Genomic DNA, 24,108 nt, shown 5'->3' on the forward strand with positions numbered 1-24,108 from the left:
GCAATAATTTATATAGCACTTTTCTCTGCACTCCAAAGCGCTTTTTATAGGTTTATCATACTTGAAATTGTTAACCTAGAGTCTGAAATAGTTCATCTCAGGTTTTGGGATTTCACACTGTACATTTAAAAACCCTGGATGGGACTTTTTATTTGCAAATTTACAGGGATAATAACAGTGATTATTATTTATGAGGTACTTTTTTATGACAGTTCAAAGTGCATGTATATTTAATAAAACATTGAGGCAGTTTATGACCCAGGGTTAAAAGATGTTAACTCAGGCTTCTTAGTGCAGGAGCTATGACTTTTAAGACCAAGTTTAAAACGGCTTTAAAATTGTGTAATTTAACTACCTTTAAATGATGTCAGGCCATTAGCTTCTGCTGCTGGTGAGTCTTCATCTTCAAGAAAAAATTGTAAGATTAATTTGTAATAAATGATTTCTGAGATTGCTCTCTTATTGCTCAGAAACATTATTATACTCCTGTATTGTGTGTACACTCTTAAAAATAAAGGTTCTTTATTGGCATTATTGATGGTTCCATGAAGAACTTTTAACATCAGTGGTACCTTTTCATTCTACTAAAGGTTCTTTATAGTGCAAAAAAGGTTCTTTAGTTTATTAAAATGTTTTTCACACAAAGAAAAATTGCTCTTTTAAGAACCGATCACTAAACGTTCTTTGGTTCCCTTTCAGTCAGTCACGTTCGACATCACGCCGGAATGTACCGACGAATTGGGATCTTGCCTGAGAGCCCAATCACCTTCGAGTGATTCAAGCTCGAAACTAAAGAGCCAATGCACGCACCCTCTGCCCAACCGTCCCTGGAACCAGATAAGTATTGCACCGCACACTCAGACCCCACTTCGGGACGCTATGCCGTCACTTAAGTTGGGTCGCTGCGTTCCATCTCGCTGCCCTACTCCGGGTCCATCTGTGGTTCTTCTGGCCCCGCTTGTATGGTCTCTGGGATCCCCTACCCATCTCGCTGGCTCATTCGGACTATCAGACTCGGCTATGCTATTCAGTTTGCCGGTGTCCCCCAAAGATTATAGACATTCAGTTCACCTCTGTGCAGGACAAGGGTGCCCCTGTCTTACGGACGGAGATCGCAGTCCTACTGGCATAGCCGGTACCTCCAGCCGATATGAAGACCGATATGAAGCCGCTACTTCATTGTATCCAAAAATGGAGAGAAAATGAAGGCCCCATCCAAAGGCGGTCCAGCTGAGTTGGAGGCGCTTCGGGACCGCACAGGTAGACCTGTTTGCCACGGACACGTCTCATTGCCAGTTGTTTTACTCCCTGACCGAGGGGACCCTCGGCATGGATGTGCTGGCACACAGCTCGCCCTGGGGCCTACACAAGTATGCGTTTCCCCCAAATCCGCCTCACTCTCAATCCGTACCCCCTTGGGATCTCTTATTGGTGCCAATGGCACTGCAGAGAGCCTCCTTTGAACCGCTGCAGTCAGCAGTGCTTCTGACTGCGCTGGCTTCCATTAAGAGGTGCAGCAATAGTGGCGCTTTGTTAGGGATCCCAGTTAATCTATACGTTCCGGCGTGATGTTAAATGTGACCGACTGAGAGTAAGCGTCTCCATTACATATGTAACCCTCGTTCCCTGAAGGAGGGAATGGAGACGTCACTTCCCGTCACCAAAGTTGCTGTACCACTGTTTAGCGGCCGAGTCACCTGCTCGGCTCCTCAGCTAAAACCTGAACTGCGGACACACCCGCTTCCATATTTATACCCGTGCTGCGGGGTGGAGCACGCAATGCAAATCTCGCATGCCAATGTGAATTGGGTCGTTACATACGTAACCTAGATGTTCTTATCACTGAGAAAAAAACCTCCATTGCAGCCTTTATTTTTAAGAGTGTAATGTACAACAACAACAAACTGACAGTTTACATCCATCTTTTTGAGTTATGACATATTTGAATGAAATTATGTAGAGGAACATACTTATGTAACAAACATAATATTTACGTTGATTCATCAAAAAAAGTCACTGCAACTACTTGAGTAACGCCGAAATGTGAGTTTAAATTACACACAATATTATGTTAATGTGTAAAATGAAATGATTGATTTCTTTTACAAATATTATGATATGATAGACATTAGTAGATTATATGTTTGTTAGGTTTCTTACCTTTAATCACACCATCCACATGAATGGCTGAAACAAGATCAGTTACCAGTTCTTCTTTTTCCTCACATTCTGAATGATATTAGAGAGAGTGTGGTGATTTATTTTAGTTAAAAAATCTACAGTGATAATTCTGGCTTGTTAAAGGGACTGTGTGTAGGAATTTCTCCCATCTAGTGGTGAAATTGTATTTTGCATTCAAACGAATAATGCTCTCCAGCGCCTCACTTTTTCAAATGCGCGTTGCATCTACGGTTGCCGTTATGTACCAAAAAGCTATGACAGGATGTCTTATAATAGCACTTCGAGTTTTTCATCGGGTGAACAGGTTTGTTATTTAAAACAAACTGAAACTTGAAACAACGAAAAAAAGAATGTTACAGTTATCAATTACTGACTGTGAAAAACATTAACTATGGTAATTAGTAGTAATGCCGCCTTTACTCGTTATATTTTTTGAAGTACGTGCATTGTTAGATATCATCATCATCAGAGCCTTCTCTAACGTTACTTTACTCAATAGCTGCTATTCATCAAAGAGCCTGTTTAACTTTTAACTATAAATGTTCGACTGTCTATATAATAAAATACACAACCAAGCAATGAAAAAAAGCTTGTAATTAAGACCGTAACATTGACTTACCTGTCGAGAAGAAAGCAGGCAACTTCAGCGTCTCTTTTGAAAGCTTTCTCCTGCATTAGCTATCCCAACATTAACCCTTGTTTTTGTAATCTCCGGTCACGTTTCCTTTTACGGTCTATTTTGGACTTTTTCGACGACAAGGGCTCCTTATCCTGTGACTCAGCATATGTATGAATGAACGGTGTATAAATAATCGTGCAGTGTGCATCCTTTTAAACTTGCCGCGGCAGTGACAAGCGCCTCTCACTGCTCTGCTCCTCCGTTTCTGCTGGCTTCAGTCACGTGACGCTGGTTCTGAACGAAAACGCGTTGTGGAAACGCCTTGGCCTAGTACTTTTTGTCCCTCTCTGCTATTATAGTTTTTCAAGATGACGGAACTACATGGAAGCCTCCGTGGACCTACCCGTCCTATGTATATAAAGATAATAAATTCTTCGTTTACGAGGATTAGTCTGATCATTGGCATAGGTATTTGTACACCATTGAGGGCATATTTATGAATAAAAATATTGATTTTAGATAATAAAATACCTAAAAAGCTACACATAGTCCCTTTAAACAAGCAAATTCATGCAAAATGAATGTCACTAATAGTTTTTCATATAATATCACAAAAGCTTGGGATATGAAATAGTACCATTTGTTAAAGTGACTGAATACATGACTGTGTTTTTGATTGTAACGTCAGCCAGACACAGTTAAAGGCACATACCTTCCATCTCTGTGGGACTGTTGTCCATGTACTCCTTCAAGGGTGAAGCTGTTTCTACAGAGAAATTAAAGACCCATACAAATGCAAATATAGATAAATTGCGCGCGCACACACACACACACACACACACACACACACACACACACACACACACACACACACACACACACACACACACACACACACACACACACACACACGTGGTGTGTATTTATGGTGACTTTTCATAGACATAACAATTTGTATACTGTACAAACTGTATTTTCTATCCCCTTACACTAACCCTACCCATCACAGGAAACTTTCAGCATTTTTACATTTTCAAAAAAAAAAAAAAAAGTTTGTATGATTTATAAGCTGTTTTCCTAATTTCTTCCAAATTTCTGGTATTAATATAGTTGTGGGGACATTTGGTACCCATAACTTACGGTTCTTGGAGTCTGCCATTGAGAAAAACAAGTCCTCTGGTACCGTTTCTATTTTCTCTAAAGATAATGATAAGAAACAAAAGTTTTGTAAGAAGTAATTAAATGTAAAATGTTACTAATATAATTAAAAACACAGAAGCTACATGTTTTTACACAGAAGATAAAACTGTTTTTACTGTATTATTGATATAATAATAAATGCAAATAAATGCAAGTTTTGTCCCAAATGACGCACTGTACACTATGCACTCAACCGTGTACTGTATGAATTTTGTAAGGTTATATTTGTCCCTACGTAATTAAAGCTGTGACAGTTGAGTGCATGAAGTGTTCAACATTAATTAAGTGCATCATCCGGATATTTGAAGTGCACTTTTTTTTCCAGTGTGAAATGCAGTGCAGTCTTGGGGAGCATTAGAGACTTTTAGAAATTTAAAACATTTAAAAATCGAAACATCTGAATGGTAGTTTATGACAACAAGCTGAAAATGTCTGAATCCATGTCAAAGGCTTAAGGCTTAATAACAATTTTACATTTTTAGCAGCTATTTACACTGTGTACTAGAGGGTAAATAGTGTTTACACTGAGTGTAAATAATAGTAGACACTGTTTACACCAACTGTAAATATAAAAAAATGAAATCCTGTTTACACTACATCCACTGATAGATACTATTCAAAGAAAGTGTAAATAGAAGCGGCACTACAGTATTTGAAGTCTGAGCAATGGGCGACATGAGGCTGGTTGCTGGTGCTTGGTGTAAATAGATATTGCTTGTTTTTTAACGATGAGACCAGTATTATTAATTAAGTATATGAATTGTTTTCTGTTTGTACCTGGTTTACGTGTGATTCTCAGAACGAGGCATCCAATGATCAGGATTACAATAAAGCAGACAAGACATCCTGAGATGGCCAGCAGAATTTTTCTTTTTAATACTGTAATAATGAGGGAAATTATTAAGTTAATCAAATTAAATTAGCATTCCCTTAAAAAATGTATGTAGAAATTATATATAAAAAGTTTTTTTTTTTTTTTTTTCATCAAGGTAACAGGATACTTATCTCACTTTTAAAAATGTTTGTTTTCCTCATTTTTTATCTAAACTATGTTCCCTTTCAAAAACTACTCTCAATGCTGCGCTTGATTCAGTGCTCTGGGAACACTTTTTGTTGTGACCAGCTGTGAAATATGTGTGCAACACGTCAACGAAATTGACTTAGAACTTGTATAGCCTCGGACAGGGATGTCATCGCTCACCAGAGGCTATAATTATATGTGCCACAGGTGCATCGACAGGTCTTTTTGTCTTCAGACCATACTGTGTGTATGTGTGTGATTAAAGCTCTATCTATCTCTCTCCTAGGAGTTAGTTTTCATTAGGCAGTGTGCAGAAAATTCTCTTTCTGGAAGAGGAGCACGCTGCCCTTGCGTTGGAGTGCGAGCATTGTGAATTATTCACGGTTAAGATGCTACGTGCTCCTCTTGCTTACTTCCAAGGGCCAGCATCCGCTTTGCCATCATTGGGCTCGCAAATGGATTTGGCTGAGGGGGAAGAGACGGGTCCGTCCCTAGCACTCGCTCTCTCTCAAGACCCAGATGTCCTTTTGCTCGATCCCGACGCGTGCCCCGATGCTTCTTCGGCTCGGTGAGGAGGTCAATTAATTATTATGAGTTGCCTACCTCAGAGTGTTCCTCACGTGATGACAAAGCGTGTGAGGAAATACTCAAGATGGTTACTTGAACAAGAGACCCCCCCTAACGCTCTAAACTGGAAGACAGATTTCAGTCTGGTGGCCAGGAGGAGGGACCCCTACAGAGGTCTCTCCCCTTCTTTGAAGACCTCCATAACGAGTTATCTCGTTCATGGGGGAAACCATTTACTTCTTGTGTCTTTGCATCTTCAACGTCGACATTTTCAATTATCGTGGGTGCAAAGGCATGGGGATATACAATGATGCCACAGGTCGAAGAGATGCTTGCAAGGTATCTCTCACCTGGTTCAGCATCATCATTTAAAGAAAACAACTCTCCCTACTAAGCCGTGCAGAACCACCTCAACACTAGTGGGGAAAGCGTTTTAAGTGGCAAGTCAGGCTGATGATACACTGCACACCATGGCGGTGTTACAGACATACCAGGCTGACCTGCTAAAGGACCTGAGTGCGGGAGGTTCCATCGACAAGGAGGCATTCTCAGAGCTTTGTCGAGCCACAGATTTGTCCCTCCGTGCGACCAAGCAAATGGCACGCGCTATCGGACGTTCAATGGGTGCTTTGGTCCGCACGGAGAGGCACCTGTGGCTGAATCTCACGGGCATCAAGGACAGGGACTGAGTGTTCCTGCTTGATGCCCCGATCTCACCTTCCTGCCTTTTTGGTGACTTGGTTAATACAGTTGTCAGAAAGTTTCAGGAGGTGAAGAAACACAAGGAAGCATTCGTGCAATTCCTTAATCGCCACACTCAGGGGGAACGGGTGTAGGTCACTCAGCCTCATCCCGGTCCTTCTGTAAAACGTGAGGCACAAAAATAGAGTGTGGCAAGTAGCACTCCCCCTCATCAAGACTGGGAACCGTCTCACCGCCCTCAGCAGCCTCCAAAATGGCCAGACCTCAGGACTATCATCTCCAAAAAGAAGTCCTGATGGTCTTGCGCCCAGCTCTGTGGAGGTGGCCCCCCCGGGACGTGGCGGATGAAAAATAAATCAGCCCGCCCCTTCCCGGCACCCCCACGAAACCTCTGTACAAGCCCAGCCGCCTCTGATGTTTCGGGGGGCAGCAAAATGTTGGGTGTTCCATTGCTTCCTGTTGTTGCCGAGGACTCATGTCTGAGACCTTTTTGTGAGCTTGTGAGTTCACACTACACAACCGTGAGGGGTCCAGACACCCCCAGTTCTAAGTCAGTTTCATTGATGTGTTGCAGACATATTTCACAGCTGGTCACAACAAAAATTGCTGCATCTCGTTCCCGCTTTTTCAGGGAACAGGGTTATAGTCAGGTAACCCGAGACGATCTTGAAAATCTTGAAGATAACTTGACATTGTTTTAATCCACAAATCATTCACATATATACATTGTATGAAATAAGTTTATAATAAATATTTACATTACTCACTAATATTATTGGCCATGAAGCCCTCACTCAGAGCAGAGTACAGTGGTCTCTCTGTCCTTATTCCCTTGCACTTGAATTCACTTTTAATAGTTTCTTCAGTTGCTGTCACTTTGTAGATATCTGACGACCCATTGAGCCTCTGTTCGTTCTCAAACCAGGCGTAGCTCCACTGTCTGCCGTCTGAGACGTTACATCTGAGGGTCAGGATATTCCCAGACATGATGTCGCTCAATTCAGTCTCCAGACTCAGAACTGCAGGTGGACGAGCTTAGAACAAAACAAAATATTATTTTATAAATAATTTGTTATAAAATGTATTTCAAACTGAGTCTTCTAATTATTCCTAGTCAATTGGCATCAGTGCTTTTACTTTTACTAGTTTTAGGAACTATTTAAAATGCACTTACTGGTGAAATCAATACTTTATTCATACCATGTATGTTCAAAACATATCATACAGTAAACTACACTTTACGTAACTAGATTATGTAATTTAATTACAAAATAAATGTAACTGTAATCAGTTACAGTTACTTTTTATTAAATTACAGTTACTTATGTGCACTATGTCTCCTGCCATTTAAAGGCTGTTTATTAAAGCTATGCTATTCTGATGCTTTTGATTGGTTGAATTTGCAGCGCACCCCATCAGCCAATTACATCAGTCCACATTGCTGCTGAAATATTTAGATTACAAGCTGTCTGAGAGTTGCCACCATGGCGAGTGACAAAAATGCATCCCAGTGCTGGAAATGTAAAAAATATTTTCTAAATCAGAAAGGGGCGCAAATATAACAGCTCAGTGCAAAATATGTTTGCCAACTATTAAAATGCTATTGACATTGAATGTTTCAATGTCGAACCTGAGGAAGCATCTGCAGGCCTAAAGTTAACTGTAAGCAGTCAATAAAAAAAGTAGTAAAGGCATTGCCTACACTCGCCTGCCACACCATGCTACTAATGTGTATTCAAGATGAATTTTAGCTGTTCTGCTAGGTGCATGTCCAGTAGTTTATTTAACAATTATAATCTCCATTCGTAACAAATTAGTTATGTCTAGTCTGCTAGCTACAAAGACGTCTTTACCAGCCACACTTCTATTTATGAATCAGTGTTGAGTACTACTGTAAGGTTAACCTGGTTTAAATGTTTTAAAATAATTAACAGTTGAAAACATTCATTATACATTTAGAAAGTAATCAAATGTAATCAGTTACATTACTTTAATAAAGTTACACAATAGTTGAATAGTTACAAAACTTATTACATTTTAAATAGGGTAACATGTTATAACATATACAACCTATAACATATACAAAGTACCGTACCAAACATTATTAACACTGGGCACTAGAGACTCACCTTTAACTTGCACTTGTAGAGTCTCACTATCCACTGAGAAGTCTCCTCTCTTTGCTGTGCAGTGATAGACACCAGTGTTAGAGAGCGATGCAGAGTGGATAATATACATTGGATCTGTGACCAAGGGTTTTGATTCTTTATACCAGTCATACTTCCAACCATCACCAGTTATGTTACAACCAAGCTGGACTTTCTCCTCAGTGTAAAAGAAATCAAACCACTGATCTTTTCTGATGTGTGGTTTTGGTGTGTCAACTAGGAGCAACAGAAGTAAAAAAAAATAAAATAATGGACCACTTTCAAACAACTACTGCCTTGAATTGCATGTGCTTGTAATTCTTTATAATCCTCACACAAAATGAACAACATTTTTCAGTGAAAATCCTTTTGCACATAGTCAGGAAGCTGTAAACGCTGATACTAACCTTTTTATAATACAAATGTCAGTGCAACAGTAAAGCAGCTAAACCTTTTCTATGGAAAGCAAAATCCTCATTGACCTCTTTAAAGGACAAGTTCGGTATTTTACACTTAAAGCCCTGTTTACAGATCGTATCTGATGAAATAGAACGGTTAAGATTAAAATTTGGACACATGCTCCTGACCCGAGAATTTTAGGTTTATTTCGCTTTTGTGGACCTATTTTGGCAAACGCGTCACACCCGTGATTCTTCCGTTGAGAGCTTGAATAATAGACACTCCAGCCCAGTTGGTGGCGATAATGCACCTTTGCCGCGGTTGCTAAAGGTGCTGCGGTCTCACAGCACGTCCTATTAAGTCAATGGAGTTGGACAAAAACTACGATAAAACCTGTTGGAATGGATCTTTTTCAGCGATTTTTGAGTGAACATATCAGTGAACACCCCTGACCACTCGGTGAGTTTCACGTCTTTGTAAACGAAAGTTTAATGTGTTTTTAGGACGGAATCTTCCAGTGCACATAGACAACCATTGTGGGGGTGGGGGTGGGAAGCGAAATAAACCTAAAATTCTCGGGACAGCAGCATGTGTCCAAATTTTAATCTTAACCGTTCTATTTCATCAGATACGATCTGTAAACAGGGCTTTAAGTGTAAAATACCGAACTTGTCCTTTAAAGGACAATTCCGGTGAAAAATGAACCTTGGGGTAATTAACACATGGTTACCGAGTCGATCGTTCCCTGGGATGCGTTTTCATGAAAATCTAATGTTAAGAGTTTTATCTCTAAAAACAGATTAGCTCATGGGGCACAGAGTAAGTAAAAGTAAATCGCTAGTTAATACCACTAACAAGGCTCAAAATAGCCTCACACTAACACGGTAGCATAATGAGGGTCCCTACATGCAAACCGAAGCATTGAGAACTTTGTAAGTGTACAGACAGTTTAATAAGAAGATACTTTATAAAGACAGTACATTACGCGTTTGCAGGCAGGCGTCATCTTGGAAATCGAGTCACGAACGCCGTGCTAAGTGAGCTGGTCGATAGGAATTACGTTTGTGAAATCTAACGTAGCACGGCGTTCGTGACTCAACTAGTCGAGACTGTTTTCCAAGATGACGCCTGCCTGCGAACGCGTAATGTACTGTCTTTATAAAGTATCTTCTTATTAAACTGTCTGTACACTTACAAAGTTCTCAATGCTTCGGTTTGCATGTAGGAACCCTCATTATGCTACCGTGTTAGTGTGAGGCTATTTTGAGCCTTGTTAGTGGTATTAACTAGCGATTTACTTTTACTTACTCTGTGCCCCATATACTAGCGTTATAAGCTAATCTGTTTTTAGAGATAAAACTCTTAACATTCGATTTTCATGAAAACGCATCCCAGGGAACGATCGACTGGTAACCATGTGTTAATTACCCCTTGGTTAATTTTTCACCGGAATTGTCCTTTAAGACACATGGCTGTCACTATTTGAATTCTTTTTTAATTTTTACTTTTTTTAATTTCTGACTTTCAAATTTTTCAGAAGTAGATTCACTTGCCATAAATATGAAGTTTCAAAGCTTCTGTATGTCCTGTAGTCACTGGCGTTCTCTTCAGATGTTTTCCTCTGCAGGAATACTGTCCTGAATGACTCGCTTTTGCTGAGCGGATTGAGAGTTTGTTTCCAGAAAAGGAAATTTCCCTGTTACCTGAAAGCTGAGCTCCGTTTCTAAACCATTCATAGCCCCATTCATTAGAATTGATTGAACACTTCAGAATCACTTTTTCATTTGGGTAAAATGTTTTCCATTCAGACTCTATTGACAGTTTTGGTTGAGGCGGCTCTGCACAGGAAAAAAAACAAAAACAAAAAAAGAACAGTAATGACCAATTGATGTAGACAAGTGAATGAGAATTATATTTATAGCCAGAAGCCCAGTTTGTTGGTTATAAAATTGTTTAGTCTAAAATACTTATTTAACTCTCTTGATTCCATGTCATTTATTTAACATATTTGGCAGATGCTTCTGAAGCGACTTACATTGTGTTCAAGTTATAGGTCTGAATTTAATCAGTTCATTAATTTTCTGGGAACTTTACTGAGGCATTGTAAACTCAATGAATGAACAAAGGGAAGAATATTCCACAATAGAAATGACTATAAAGAGGTACATTATGGACTCACCTTCAACTCGCACTTGTAGAGTCTCACTATTCACTGAGAAGTCTCCTCTCTTTGCTGTGCAGTGATAGACACCAGTGTTAGAGGGAGATGCTGAGCTAATAGTGAAGGTTGGATCTGTGATCAAGGGTTTTGAGTCTTTATACCAGTCATACTTCCAACCATCACCAGGCATATTACAACCAAGCTGGACTTTCTCCCTTGTGTAGAAAGGCTCAAACCACTGATCTTTGTTGATGTCTGGTTTTGGTGTGTTATCTAAGAATCACAGGGGTAGAATTAGTAATAATGAACTATCTTCAAGCAATAACTGCTTTGAGTTGCATATGATTACTATTATTTAAAATCCAAGACTAAATGAACTGACTCAAACTGATAATAGTGTCTGGCCACTGTCAAGAAGAGTAGACAGGAAACTGCATATGCTGACATGAACACTGATACAAGCCAATGCAAATGAAAAACAGCTTAAAATATAAACAGCTTCTTCATTGAACTCTTTTGGGTGCCTGTCAATTTCATTAATATCTATTAATCATTGAATATCTTAAGTAGTTTTACCATGAATATGAAGTTGCAAAGCTTCTGTTTGTCCTGTAGTCACTGGCTTTCTCTTCAGATGTTTTCCTCTGCAGGAATACTGTCCTGAATGACTCTCTTTTGCTGAGCGGATTAAGAGTGTGTTTCCAGAAAAGAAAATGTCCCCATCACCTGAAAGCTGATGTTCATCTTCAAACCATTCATTACCCCATTCATTTGAATCTCCATCAATTGAACACTTCAGAGTCACTTTTTCATTTGGGTAAAATGTTTTCCATTCAGACTCTATTGACAGTTTTGGTTGAGGCGGCTCTGCACAGGAAAATAAACAGCAACAACAACAGTAATGAACAATTGACGTAGAAAAGTGAATGAGAATTATACCTATAGCCAGAAGCCCAGTTTCTTGGTTATAAAATTGTTTAGTCTAAAATACTTATTTAACTCTCTTGATTCCATGTCATTTCTTTTACATATTTGGCAGATGCTTCTGAAGCGACTTACATTGTCTTCAAGTTATAGGTCTGAATTTAATCAGTTCATTAATTTTCTGGGAACTTTACTGAGGCATTGTAAACTCAATGAATAAACAATTGGGAAGCATATTCCACAATAGAAATGACTATAAAGAGGTACATTATGGACTCACCTCCAACTCGCACTTGTAGAGTCTCACTATTCACTGAGAAGTTTCCTCTCTTTGCTGTGCAGTGATAGACACCAGTGTTAGATGGAGATGCTGAGTGGATAATATACGTTGGATCTGTGATCAAGGTTTCTGAGTCTTTATACCAGTCATACTTCCAACCATCACCAGTCATATTACAACCAAGCTGGATTTTCTCCCCAGTGTAGAAGAGCTCAAACCACTGATCTTTTTTGATGTCTGGATTTGGTGTGTTATCTAAGAATCACAGGGGTAGAATTAGTAATAATGAACTATCATCAAGCAATAAATGCTTTGAGTTGCATATGATTACTATTATTTAAAATCCAAGACTAAATGAACTGACTCAAACTGATAATAGTGTCTGGCCACTGTCAAGAAGAGTAGACAGGAAACTGCATATGCTGACATGAACACTGATACAAGCCAATGCAAATGAAAAACAGCTTAAAATATAAACAGCTTCTTCGTTAAACTCTTCTGGGTGCCTGCCAATTGCGTTCATATCTATTAATCATAGAATATCATAAGTAGTTTTACCATGAATATGAAGTTGCAAAGCTTCTGTTTGTCCTGTAGTCACTGGCGTTCTCTTCAGATGTTTTCCTCTGCAGGAATACTGTCCTGAATGACTCGCTTTTGCTGAGCGGATTGAGAGTGTGTTTCCAGAAAAGGAAATGTCCTTATTACCCGAAAGTCGAGCTCTGTTTCTAAACCATTCATAGCCCCATTCATTTGAATTGATTGAACACTTCAGAATCACTTTTTCATTTGGGTAAAATGTTTTCCATTGAGAATCTATTGACAGTTTTGGTTGAGGCGGCTCTGCACAGGAAAACAAAAACAACAACAGTAATGAACAATTGACGTGGAAAAGTGAATGAAAATTATACTTATAGCCAGAAGCCCAGTTTCTTGGTTATAAAATTGTTTAGTTTAAAATACTTATTTAACTCTCTTGATTCCATGTCATTTCTTTTACATATTTGGCAGATGCTTCTGAAGCGACTTACATTGTCTTCAAGTTATAGGTCTGAATTGAATCAGTTCATTGATTTCCTGGGAACTTTACTGAGGCATTGTAAACTCAATGAATGAACAAAGGGAAGAATATTCCACAATAGAAATGACTATAAAGAGGTACATTATGGACTCACCTTCAACTCGCACTTGTAGAGTCTCACTATTCACTGAGAAGTCTCCTCTCTTTGCTGTGCAGTGATAGACACCAGTGTCAGAGGGAGATGCTGAGTGGATCATATACATTGGATCTCTGATGAAGGGTTTGGAGTCTTTATACCAGTCATACTTCCATCCATCACCAGTCATATTACAACCAAGCTGGATTTTCTCCCCAGTGTAGAAAGGCTCAAACCACTGATCTTTGCTGATGTCTGGTTTTGGTGTGTTATCTAAGAATCACAGGGGTAGAATTAGTAATAATGAACTATCTTCAAGCAATAACTGCTTTGAGTTGCAAATGCTTACTATTATGCATATTCCAAGACTAAATGAACTGACTCAAACTGCTAATAGTGTCTGGCCACTGTCAAGAAGAGTAGACAGGAAACTACATATGCTGACATGAACACTGATACAAGCCAATGCAAATGAAAATCAGCGTAAAATATAAACAGCTTCTTCATTGAACTCTTGTGGGTGCCTGACAATTTCATTAATATCTATTAATCATAGAATATCTTAAGTAGTTTTACCATAAATACGAAGTTGCAAAGCTTCTGTTTGTCCTGTAGTCACTGGCGTTCTCTTCAGATGTTTTCCTCTGCAGGAATACTGTCCTGAATGACTCGCTTTTGCTGAGCGGATTGAGAGTGTGTTTCCAGAAATGGAAATTTTCCTGTTACCTGAAAGCTGAGCTCCGTTTCTAAACCATTCGTAGCCCCATTCATTTGAATTGATTGAACACTTCAGAATCACTTTTTCATTTGGGTAAAATTTTTTCCATTCAGACTCTATTGAAAGTTTTGGTTGAGGCGGCTCTGCACAGGAAAAAATAAAAAACAACAACAGTAATGAACAATTGACGTGGAAAAGTGAATGAGAATTATACTTATAGCCAGAAGCCCAGTTTCTTGGTTATAAAATTGTTTAGTCTAAAATAGCCTACTTATTTAACTCTCTTGATTCCATGTAATTTCTGTTAAGGTATTGGTCTGAATTTCATCAGTTATATTCCACAATAGAAATTACTTTAAAGAGATACATTATGGACTCACCTTCAACTCGCACTTGTAGAGTCTCACTATCCACTGAGAAGTTTCCTCTCTTTGCTTTGCAGTGATAGACACCAGTGTCAGAGGGAGATGCTGAGTGGATAATATACGTTGGATCTGTGACCAAGGTTTCTGAGTCTTTATACCAGTCATACTTCCATCCATCACCAGGCATATTACAACCAAGCTGGATTTTCTCCCCAGTGTAGAAGGGCTCAAACCACTGATCTTTGCTGATGTCTGGTTTTGATGTGTCATCTAAAAATCACAGGAGTAGAATTAGTAATAATGTACTCTCTGAGTCATTACAATTATATATATATATAAAAAAAGTTTATAATTATTTTAGAATTTTAAAAATAATTTAAAGATTTCTAAAATTATATTTATGCTGGGTTTGCTTATGATTTCAATTAAAATACCAAGAAACATTCTGGTTACTAACACAACCTTGATTCCCTGAGGCAACAGGAATGAGCATTGCGTCAGTTTTCCCCGAAATACTGAAGCCTGATTGGTTAATTCGGTTGCAAGTTTTTGAAACAGCCATTACAGTCTAACTCAGAATTGTTGTAGAATTAATTGATTAAATAAAAGTCGATGAAGGTTTAATTATCTTTGAACTATGTAGTTCTCCATGTCTCATCCATGAAGAGGCCATATAGTGTGAGGCCCTTTACTGCCTGCTCGACCAAATGGTTGAGCACATTTTGAGTCACTATATTTTATTGAGAGGAGTACTTAACTTAACTCAAGCTGATTGAGCCATCTCTACCACCTGGTTGAGGTATGTTATGCCATTAAAAACCACTAGATGTCACAGTGTCAATCAACAGCACTTGTCACAACACTTCTTTTAACATGGATGTCAGAAACAAATAAATCACTCCTGCCATGTGAACTGTTCTTGGTGAAATTTTGCAAGGTAAGCATTTTTTTTTTTTTTTGACGTATTACACTGTAAGTTTTAAAGTTTTAACAAAATTATGTTACTTGGTGCCATGAAAAAACTTTAGTATGTTTTTAATAATTTTTCAAAAACATGCTCAACCAAACGGTTGATTTGTCACATTATGGTAAACGTAGAAAAGCTAAGCTAATGTTTTCAGATCATCCATTTCTGCAGTCAGAATAGATTAATGGATTATTTGCTGAAAAAATATAAACTTCTGATCATTCATAGATATGAATATGACAGCTATTGTTATTTCTTTATGAATATACTGAGATATTTCTTAAGTATGTATTTTTTGCCACTTTTGGATATTTTTTTTAAGTTGATATAATGAATGCATATAGAATTACTGTGTGGAAATCATAATTATCAGAGGCAATTACTTCTTAAGTGACAAATGCTGGTGTATAACACTACTAAAATCCACCGTGTCCGTTACCGAGGGGTGTGGAGGAACTCAACAGGGTTTGGCTAATGAGGAACTCTCTTGGAGCAAGAATGGCACACGTATCCAGTCCATTGGAGGGGAATGGCGATGCAAGCCGACACTTCGAGCGGGGGTTACAGTGTTGACTGGCTTCTTTGCGAGGAGAGCACACGGGAAGCTACCGGCTCGACACGTAGGCTATAGAATCTTGCAAACGTGTTTGGTGTCGCCCAGTCCGCAGCTCTACAAATATCTGTCAGCGAGGTACCCTGTGCCAGCGCCCAGGAGGAAGCTACACTCTGGGTGGAATGGTGCGTCTTGGGATTGATAAACCAAAACAATGGCATCCACTATCCAGTGGGCCAACCTCTGCTTGGAGACAGCCTTTCCCTTCTGCTGGCCTCCATAACAGACGAAGAGCTGGTCTGAGGTCCTGAGACTTTGCGTTCTGTCCACGTATAGGCACAGAGCGCGGACGGGGACAGAGAAAAGCCAGGGCTGGGTCTGCCTCCTCCGGGGGCAGCGCTTGCAGGTTCACCACCTGGTCCCAAAAGGAAGTGGTAGGAACCTTGGGCACATATCCAGGCCGGGGTCTCAGGATGACGTGAGTGTTGGCCGGCCCGAATTCCAGGCATGATTCGTCGACCGAAAATATGTGCAGGTCCCCTACCCTCTTGATAGAGGCCAAAGCAAGCAGGAGAACTGTTTTTATAGACAGGACTTTTAACTCTGCTGCCTGCAATGGCTCAAAGGGAGGTCTCTGCAGTACCGTCAGCACTAGAGATAAGTCCCAAGAGGGTATAGAGGGGGGTGAGGCGGATTCAGTCTCCTCGCTCCCCTCAGGAACCTGACGATCAGGTCGTGCTTCCCGACAGATCTTCCGTAAACTGCATCGTGATGTGCAGCAATAAAGGCAACATACACTTTGAGGGTGGAGGGAGACAGCCCTCGCTCCAACCCATCTTGCAGGAAGGAAAGCACAGTACTGATCGAACATATTCGAGGGTCTTCTCGGTGAGAAGAACACCACTCAACGAACAGGTTCCACTTCAGGGCATAAGCATGCCTCGTAGAGGGTGCTCTCGCAGAAGTGATGGTGTCTACGACAGCATGTGGTAGATCACCTAGAACCTCCGCGTCCCGTCCAGGGACCAGACATGGAGTTTCCAGAGGTCTGGACATGGGTGCAATACGGTGCCCCGTCTCTGAGAGAGGAGGTCCTCCCTGAGAAGAACTGGCCAGGGAGGGGCTGTTGAGAGGAGCATCAGTTCGGGGAACCAGGTCCGGTTGGGCTAATAAGGGGCAACTAGCAAGACCTGCTCCTCTTCCTCCCTGACTTTGCACAGTGTCTGTGCGAGAAGGCACACTGGGTGAAACGCATACTTGTGGAGGCCCCGGGGCCAGCTGTGTGCCAATGCATCCGTGCCGAGGGTCCCCTCGGTCAGGGAGTAAAACAACTGGCAATGGGACGAGTCCGGAGAGGCAAACAGATCTATCTGTGCGGCCCCGAAGTGGTCCCAGATCAGCTGCACCGCCTGGGGATGGAGTCTCCACTCTCCCGTGGCCACAGGCTGTTGTGAGAGCTCGGCGTCGGCACGATTGAGCAGGCCAGGGACATAAGTGGCACGAAGTGACCTCAGATGCTTCTGACTCCATAGAAGGAGATGGCGGGCGAGTTGCGAGTTGTAGACCACCTTGATGGGCAAAGAAAAAAAAAATCCTGTTGCACTACCACACTTGACGGCGTGTTTCTTGAAACATAAAAGCCTAAAATGCCATTATATTACTATCTTTTGCTATTTATTTATTTTAGTTTTTGAATGCAGAAAGAATGTAATGTCTTTGGTTTTGTTACTTTTAGTTATTTGTGTTATTTATTTTTCTTTAATGTTAAAAAAGTGTTAAAATGAAAACCTGAAATATTTAATTGCAAACTTCAATAAATAAAGAATTATAATAAAGAATGATAAAGAAATAATATTTTGATTATGTTTTTAAATAAATTAGTATTATAGTTCATATTTTCTGATTTTCATAGTATGTGTATGAATTCCGGTACTTTTACCATTAAGTGCCATATCAACCATTTGGTAGAGGCCAATATGATGGGATGTGTTGAAAAAAAAATAAAAAAATACATTGAGTGTGGTCACTAGCAACATAAGGAGATAAAGGGTTAACATGCCTGGAGGTGAGGAATAATACAAAAATAGTTCACTCCGTTATCTAATTCACTCTCAATTACAAATTAATTGTATTCGGTTGTGTTGTAGGTACTAAAACAGTCCAGTATGTAGTCAAACTCATTTTTATAATAATAAACCCCTATGAAAAACACCTATGAAAAAATCCTGGCTCAGCCACTGTTCAGACTGTGCTAAAATGTAGTTAATGCAGTGATATTTGTGCAGTCTATATTTTATATGACAACTTGCACTTTGTGATTAAGAAGATTGAATGAATGTTGGTGATAGTTCTGGTGGACGAGGGCCCCTTAAGAGGTAAAGCCCAGGGGCCCCTTAGAGTCCTGGGGTCGGCGGTATCGCCGGCGATACCAGCTCACTTTTTTTCTTATCAGTTCAAACGAGATTCAAAATACTCTGTTGACTTTGATCTTACAAACAAGTTTCATACATCAATCGATCCTGTTAAGTGTGTATTATTTTTGTGTATACTCACAATAAAAACAACGTGTTGTGCTTTTTTGCCAAATAAAGAAAAATAAACATGATGCGAGTTCTGCTTTCTCTCAGTCAGTGAAGTCAATTCTGAAACGCGTTCAAAAATGAACTGTAACTCAGCGAATACTCAGTCAAACAGGCATACAGACACACAGGCATGAAGCTTGAATTCTCTTCTTTTAAATGAAGTAATTTTTATAAAAAAACAAAACAAATATTCACAGTTTATGCAGGCACGTGCAGAGGGGGGGGCGTTGGGTGCTCGAGCACCTGCCCTTTTGCCTCTTGGTGCCCAAAGTGCCCTTTTTTTTCAAGGCAAAATTTCCTCTCCTTTTTTGTAATTAAAGGCCCTTAAATTTGTGGATGCCTGCCCAATCTAACTATTAGTAAAATTAATGAATAATAATTTAGCCGTAAATAAAATGACCCACATGATGACCTTTCACCTGACGAACTCAACCGGGACGATTCCTCACGCTGCACGCGCATTATTTTAATTCGCGCGCCGCGGCAACGCGCACTACCAGAGGATATCTTCAACTCTGCGGCTGCTGGTAAGTGGTGTTTCATTCTCAGCGAAGTGCTTATGATGTTTGTTTACTTATTATTATTATTTTACAAGAACGACGTGAAGAGAGCACGCAGAAATGTTGTTTACATTGCTGTCTGTGTGTAGGCTGTAGAAGTTACGTTAGCTTGCTGTTTAGGGAGAAAAGTTTCACGGGTGTCGAGGGGTCTGGTCTTTTTATGTTATTTATACTTTAAACTATTATTATTATTACAATATTTATTTAAAAAACGTAGAGTGCCTTAAAAATGATCACAACACTGGTAAGACTTACCAGTATCTTATGTTTTGTGTGCAGCAGCCTCTGTGAACATCTCCCCTAGCAGCCTGGGCAGAGTCTGCAGCTTTACAGCAGGTCAGTGAGCTAGTGAGCCAGTTCCAAACACTGTCAGCTATCTTTACATCTTGTCATGGTCACATAAAAATTGTTTAATCAGCTAATATATCTCCTATATGTTTGTTTTAATGTCTACAGTCTCAGATCAACTCCAGCAGTATCATCAGCAGCAGCAGTAACAACAGCAAAGGCAGCAAACTCACTTAAGGACTTTAGTAAGAATTTACCAGAAACAGGTATCACATTAATGTTAAAAATATTGTAAAGTATTAATTGCTGTATTTTTTTTCTGTTTGCTTTGTTTTTATTTTCATTGTATAAATGTAACTCTTGTATTTTTGTAAATCAGTTTATGCCATGAAAATAGCCACAGATGCTGACATGGCATTAAATAAAACTATACTATACTGTACTGTACGAAACGTGGGCCACGTTGATTTTGTCCTACACAGTTTACTATAACAGCTGTTCTTTATTATTCTGTAGCCTATAACAGAGAAGGAAAAGCCATCAGGTTGGGGCAACTTAAGATACTTCAGTTTCTAATCCCAGAGTTATTAATATATCATTCAACGATGACGTGATGACGTGATGAGGGGACAGCAAGTGAGATCTAACATGGCGGTACATTGATCTTCCAAACAAACAACTCTCTTTGATATTTCACTTTAAATCTTACGTCAAACTCATCTGTCATATTGGATAACTCATCTCCTTCAACTCTGGATAATCTCTTCACATTCATCGATAATTATTTCTACAACCTGGACGTCATGTCAACACAAGAAAGGAAGAAAGCAAAACGGGACTGGTCCACTGAAACCGACGACGGACTCATAACAGTTGAGGTCAGTGTACTCGACTCTATCAATGCAAAATTGTCTGTACTGGAATTACTCCGTGATGACATCAGGGAGCTTAAAGCCAGTCTTGAATTCTCACAATCTCAGATTGATTCGCTTTTACAAGACAATAACGAACTCAAGGGAACTGTTAAAACACTATCTACTCAAGCAACGCAACTTGTCGACGAAAACAACACTATTAAAGCTACTTTGCTCGATCTTCAGTGCCGCAGCATGCGTGATAATTTAATATTCTCCGGCATACCTGAACAGAACCCCGATGACCCAGAGGGAGCACTGAAAGAGTTTATGGAAACATCGCTGAAACTCTCCAGACAGACCGTCGATCAAATAACATTCCATCGAGTTCATCGTCTCACTTCTAAAATCAATAAAGCGAACAACCCGGCGCCAATAATAGCCAAATTCGAGCATTACAAGCAGAAAGAGATGATTAAAAGCAGAGGTAAATTCCTAAAAGGATACAACTTTGGGATGAATGATCAATTCCCTAAGGAAATTCAACAACGAAGGAAAATACTCATCCCTATAATGAAAGACTTTCGCGAAAAAGGAAAGCGAGCCACACTATCAGTGGATAAACTCTATGTTGACGGAACGTTATTTCGTGACCGTAAGATCACTCTCTCTAAATCTCTCTATATGTTCAATGTTTGTATGTTACTATATGTTAAATGTTTTTATGTTACGTCTATTTGTCTCTATGTAATCCCTATACATGTTTTTCATAGACTCAGGCCCACATTTTTTTGTAAACCCAGGATAATCTGGGGATATCATACCAGGTGCACATCCTGTAGTAATTCAATTATGAGAATACTCTATGGCTCTTTACTGTATGATACAATGGTTGTTTTCTTCAAATCCTATGATTTCGTTCCTTTTAACACACACATAAGCACACACACACACACACATTGTCGTTCTTTTTTTACCCCCTCTTTTTTTTCTTCTACCCTTAATCTCTCATCCTTTCCCATTTTTAGACCCCACATATATTAATTATACCATGTATATCATACACTTATGTAGAACATACACTTATGCATCCACTTAAACTGATAACATGGAACATACGTGGCTTTCACACTCAATCCAAAAGAATCAAAGTAATCAATCACCTCACAAAGCTGAAGGCTGACGTATGCTTCTTACAAGAAACACATTTAACAGAAACTGAAATCCCATTTCTTAAACTTAAGCAATTTGATAAAATATTTTCATCTACCTTTAATAGCAAACAAAGAGGTGTCTCAATTTTGATAAACAAAAACATCCCTTTCATTCTCAATTCATCAGTTAGTGACCCAAATGGAAGATTTATCATCATTAATGCTACAATTAGTCACACAACTCTCACATTAGTTAACATCTATGCATCAAATAATGATGATCCTTCCTTTTTCAATAACCTCTTTTCTCTCCTTCTCAATTCCTCAAATCTCATATTAGCTGGGGATTTTAATACTGTCCTTAATCCCTTATTGGATCGCTCTGGTAATCATAATAAAACACGGATCTGGCATTCATCAGAAATAATTAAACAATATATGACTGATTATGGTCTTGGTGATACTTGGAGAACAAGGAACCCATTTCTAAGAGAATATTCATTCACATCTTCTGTTCACCAATCCTCCTCAAGAATAGATTTTTTTCTGGTCAGTAACTCCCTTTTTCAGCAAATCTCCGAGAACACGATTAACCCTATTGTCATTAGTGACCATGCACCTGTCTCTTTATCCATATCGTTGCAATCAAATTTCAAACCTTCTGCTAGATGGCGTCTAAATACGTCTCTCCTAGAGGACAAGGATTTTAACACATTAATTAGAAGAGAGTGGGCATCCTTTCTGGAGATGAATGATTCTCCAGAGATCTCCCCATCTATACTTTGGGAAACCGGTAAGACCGTCATCAGAGGTATAATCATATCATATTCTACACACAGGAAAAAGCAACAAAATAAATTGGAAAATACATTAGAACAGAAAATCAAACATTTGACGAACCAATTATCTCACAGCCCTTCAGATGACATACAAACCGAATTAAAACATTCACAAAGACAACTGGATAGTATCATTCAAAGGAAAACACAGTTCTGCATCCAGCAACTCAAATATGAACAATTTTATTTCAGCAATAAAGCAGGAAAATTCTTAGCTAATATGCTACAACATCAGAAAGATAAATCAGTTATTCCATCTATTCTCGACCCCACAGGTAAACCAACCCAGGATCCGCACGAAATAAATAACAGCTTCAGACATTTTTACAGTGACTTGTATTCTGCCGGTAATCAACCCACTCAAACTGAAATAGATCACTTTCTCAACTCTGTCCACCTTCCCTCACTATCCAAGGATCAATCACATTTGTTAGATCAACCAATTACAGTTGAAGAACTCTTCAAAGCACTCGAAAATATGCCAAATAACAAATCACCTGGATTCGATGGATTACCGGCAGAATTTTACAAGCATTTTTGGGATATCTTATCACCATTATTCATCCGATTAACTGCTGATATTAAAAATACTTCATCCATACCAACACATATGAACACAGCTGTTATCACCCTTTTATTAAAACCCAATAAAGATCCAACCTATCCATCTAGTTACCGCCCTCTTTGATTAACACAGATCTTAAAATTATTACCAAAACTTCAGCCACAAGAATAGAAACAGTTATGACCACTATAATTCACCCGGATCAGACAGGATTTATAAAGAACAGGTATGCCTCTGATAACATCCGTAGACTCTTCAATCTAATGGACATATCACAAAAACAGCAGAATAACACCATCATTGTGTCGCTGGATGCAGAAAAAGCATTTGACAAAGTTAACTGGACCTTCCTTCTCACCACTCTCCACAGATTTGGCTTTGGAGAATCATTCATTCATTGGATAAGAACACTATACACCTCACCTAGAGCTTCTGTTGTCACTAATGGGATCACTTCACAAAGCTTCACACTGCACCAAGGAACCAGGCAAGGATGCCCACTCTCTCCATCCCTATTCGCCATATTTATTGAACCACTAGCAGCAGCAATACGACAGAATAATAAAATTCAAGGTATCCAAAATTCCAATTCAGAACACAAAGTTAGTCTATATGCCGATGATCTGTTACTATATCAACAATCTCCTTGTGCCTCACTTCAAGAAACCTTCAATGTTATTAATAATTTTTCTAAAGTCTCCAATTACACAGTTAACTGGAATAAATCAACGATATTACCCTTATCCGAAAACAGCTGGGACTCTGCAGTCCAAGATCCCACCTTTCCCCTTAACACTGGCAAAATCAAATATTTGGGTATTGTGATTTCCGCCAGGCTGTCAGAGCTCTTTAACCTTAATCATATTCCATTATTACGAAAGATTGAAGATGATTATAAACGCTGGAATAAACTCCCACTTACTCTAATTGGTAGAATAGCAACAGTCAAAATGAAGACCCTCCCTCAAATTAATTATCTCTTTTCAATGATTCCGACTACTCCCACTGATCATTGGTTCAAAACTCTAGACTCACTTACAACTCACTTTTATTGGAAAAACAAACCTTCAAGAATCGCACTTGCCACTCTACAGAATTCCAAACAGCAAGGTGGTCTAGAAGCTCCAAACTTCCACCATTACTTTCTTGCAAATCAGTTACAATATCTCCTTAAATGGACACAAAAGCAAAATTCCCACCCGTGGTTAGCATTAGAACAAAATCTAACAATCCCCATCTCAATTGCAGATTTACCATTTTTACCACAAACAGTCAAAAAAATTGACTTTTTCAAATACATCACTA

General features: G+C 39.2%; 1 protein-coding gene across 2 annotated transcripts in view; it reads right to left on the reverse strand.

Annotated features, from left to right (window-relative positions):
- mybpha (myosin binding protein Ha) overlaps nt 1–24,108 on the reverse strand; it is a 68,773-nt gene that overhangs the window by 3,940 nt on the left and 40,725 nt on the right. For both annotated transcript variants that reach the window (XM_082145043.1, XM_082145044.1), the window contains exons 5-19: nt 14,457–14,711; nt 13,935–14,219; nt 13,377–13,631; nt 12,760–13,044; nt 12,202–12,456; nt 11,574–11,864; nt 11,016–11,270; nt 10,390–10,674; nt 8,420–8,674; nt 7,058–7,324; nt 4,778–4,879; nt 3,941–3,997; nt 3,513–3,566; nt 2,161–2,229; nt 356–403 (exon numbers count right to left, since the gene is read on the reverse strand). In XM_082145043.1, the coding sequence (XP_082001169.1) occupies nt 356–403; nt 2,161–2,229; nt 3,513–3,566; nt 3,941–3,997; nt 4,778–4,879; nt 7,058–7,324; nt 8,420–8,674; nt 10,390–10,674; nt 11,016–11,270; nt 11,574–11,864; nt 12,202–12,456; nt 12,760–13,044; nt 13,377–13,631; nt 13,935–14,219; nt 14,457–14,711 (3,018 nt within the window). The remainder of the gene's footprint in view (nt 1–355; nt 404–2,160; nt 2,230–3,512; nt 3,567–3,940; nt 3,998–4,777; nt 4,880–7,057; nt 7,325–8,419; nt 8,675–10,389; nt 10,675–11,015; nt 11,271–11,573; nt 11,865–12,201; nt 12,457–12,759; nt 13,045–13,376; nt 13,632–13,934; nt 14,220–14,456; nt 14,712–24,108) is intronic.

The sequence above is a fragment of the Leuciscus leuciscus genome, assembly GCF_965113295.1.
Source record: "Leuciscus leuciscus genome assembly, chromosome: 18".
NCBI lineage: Eukaryota > Metazoa > Chordata > Actinopteri > Cypriniformes > Leuciscidae > Leuciscus > Leuciscus leuciscus.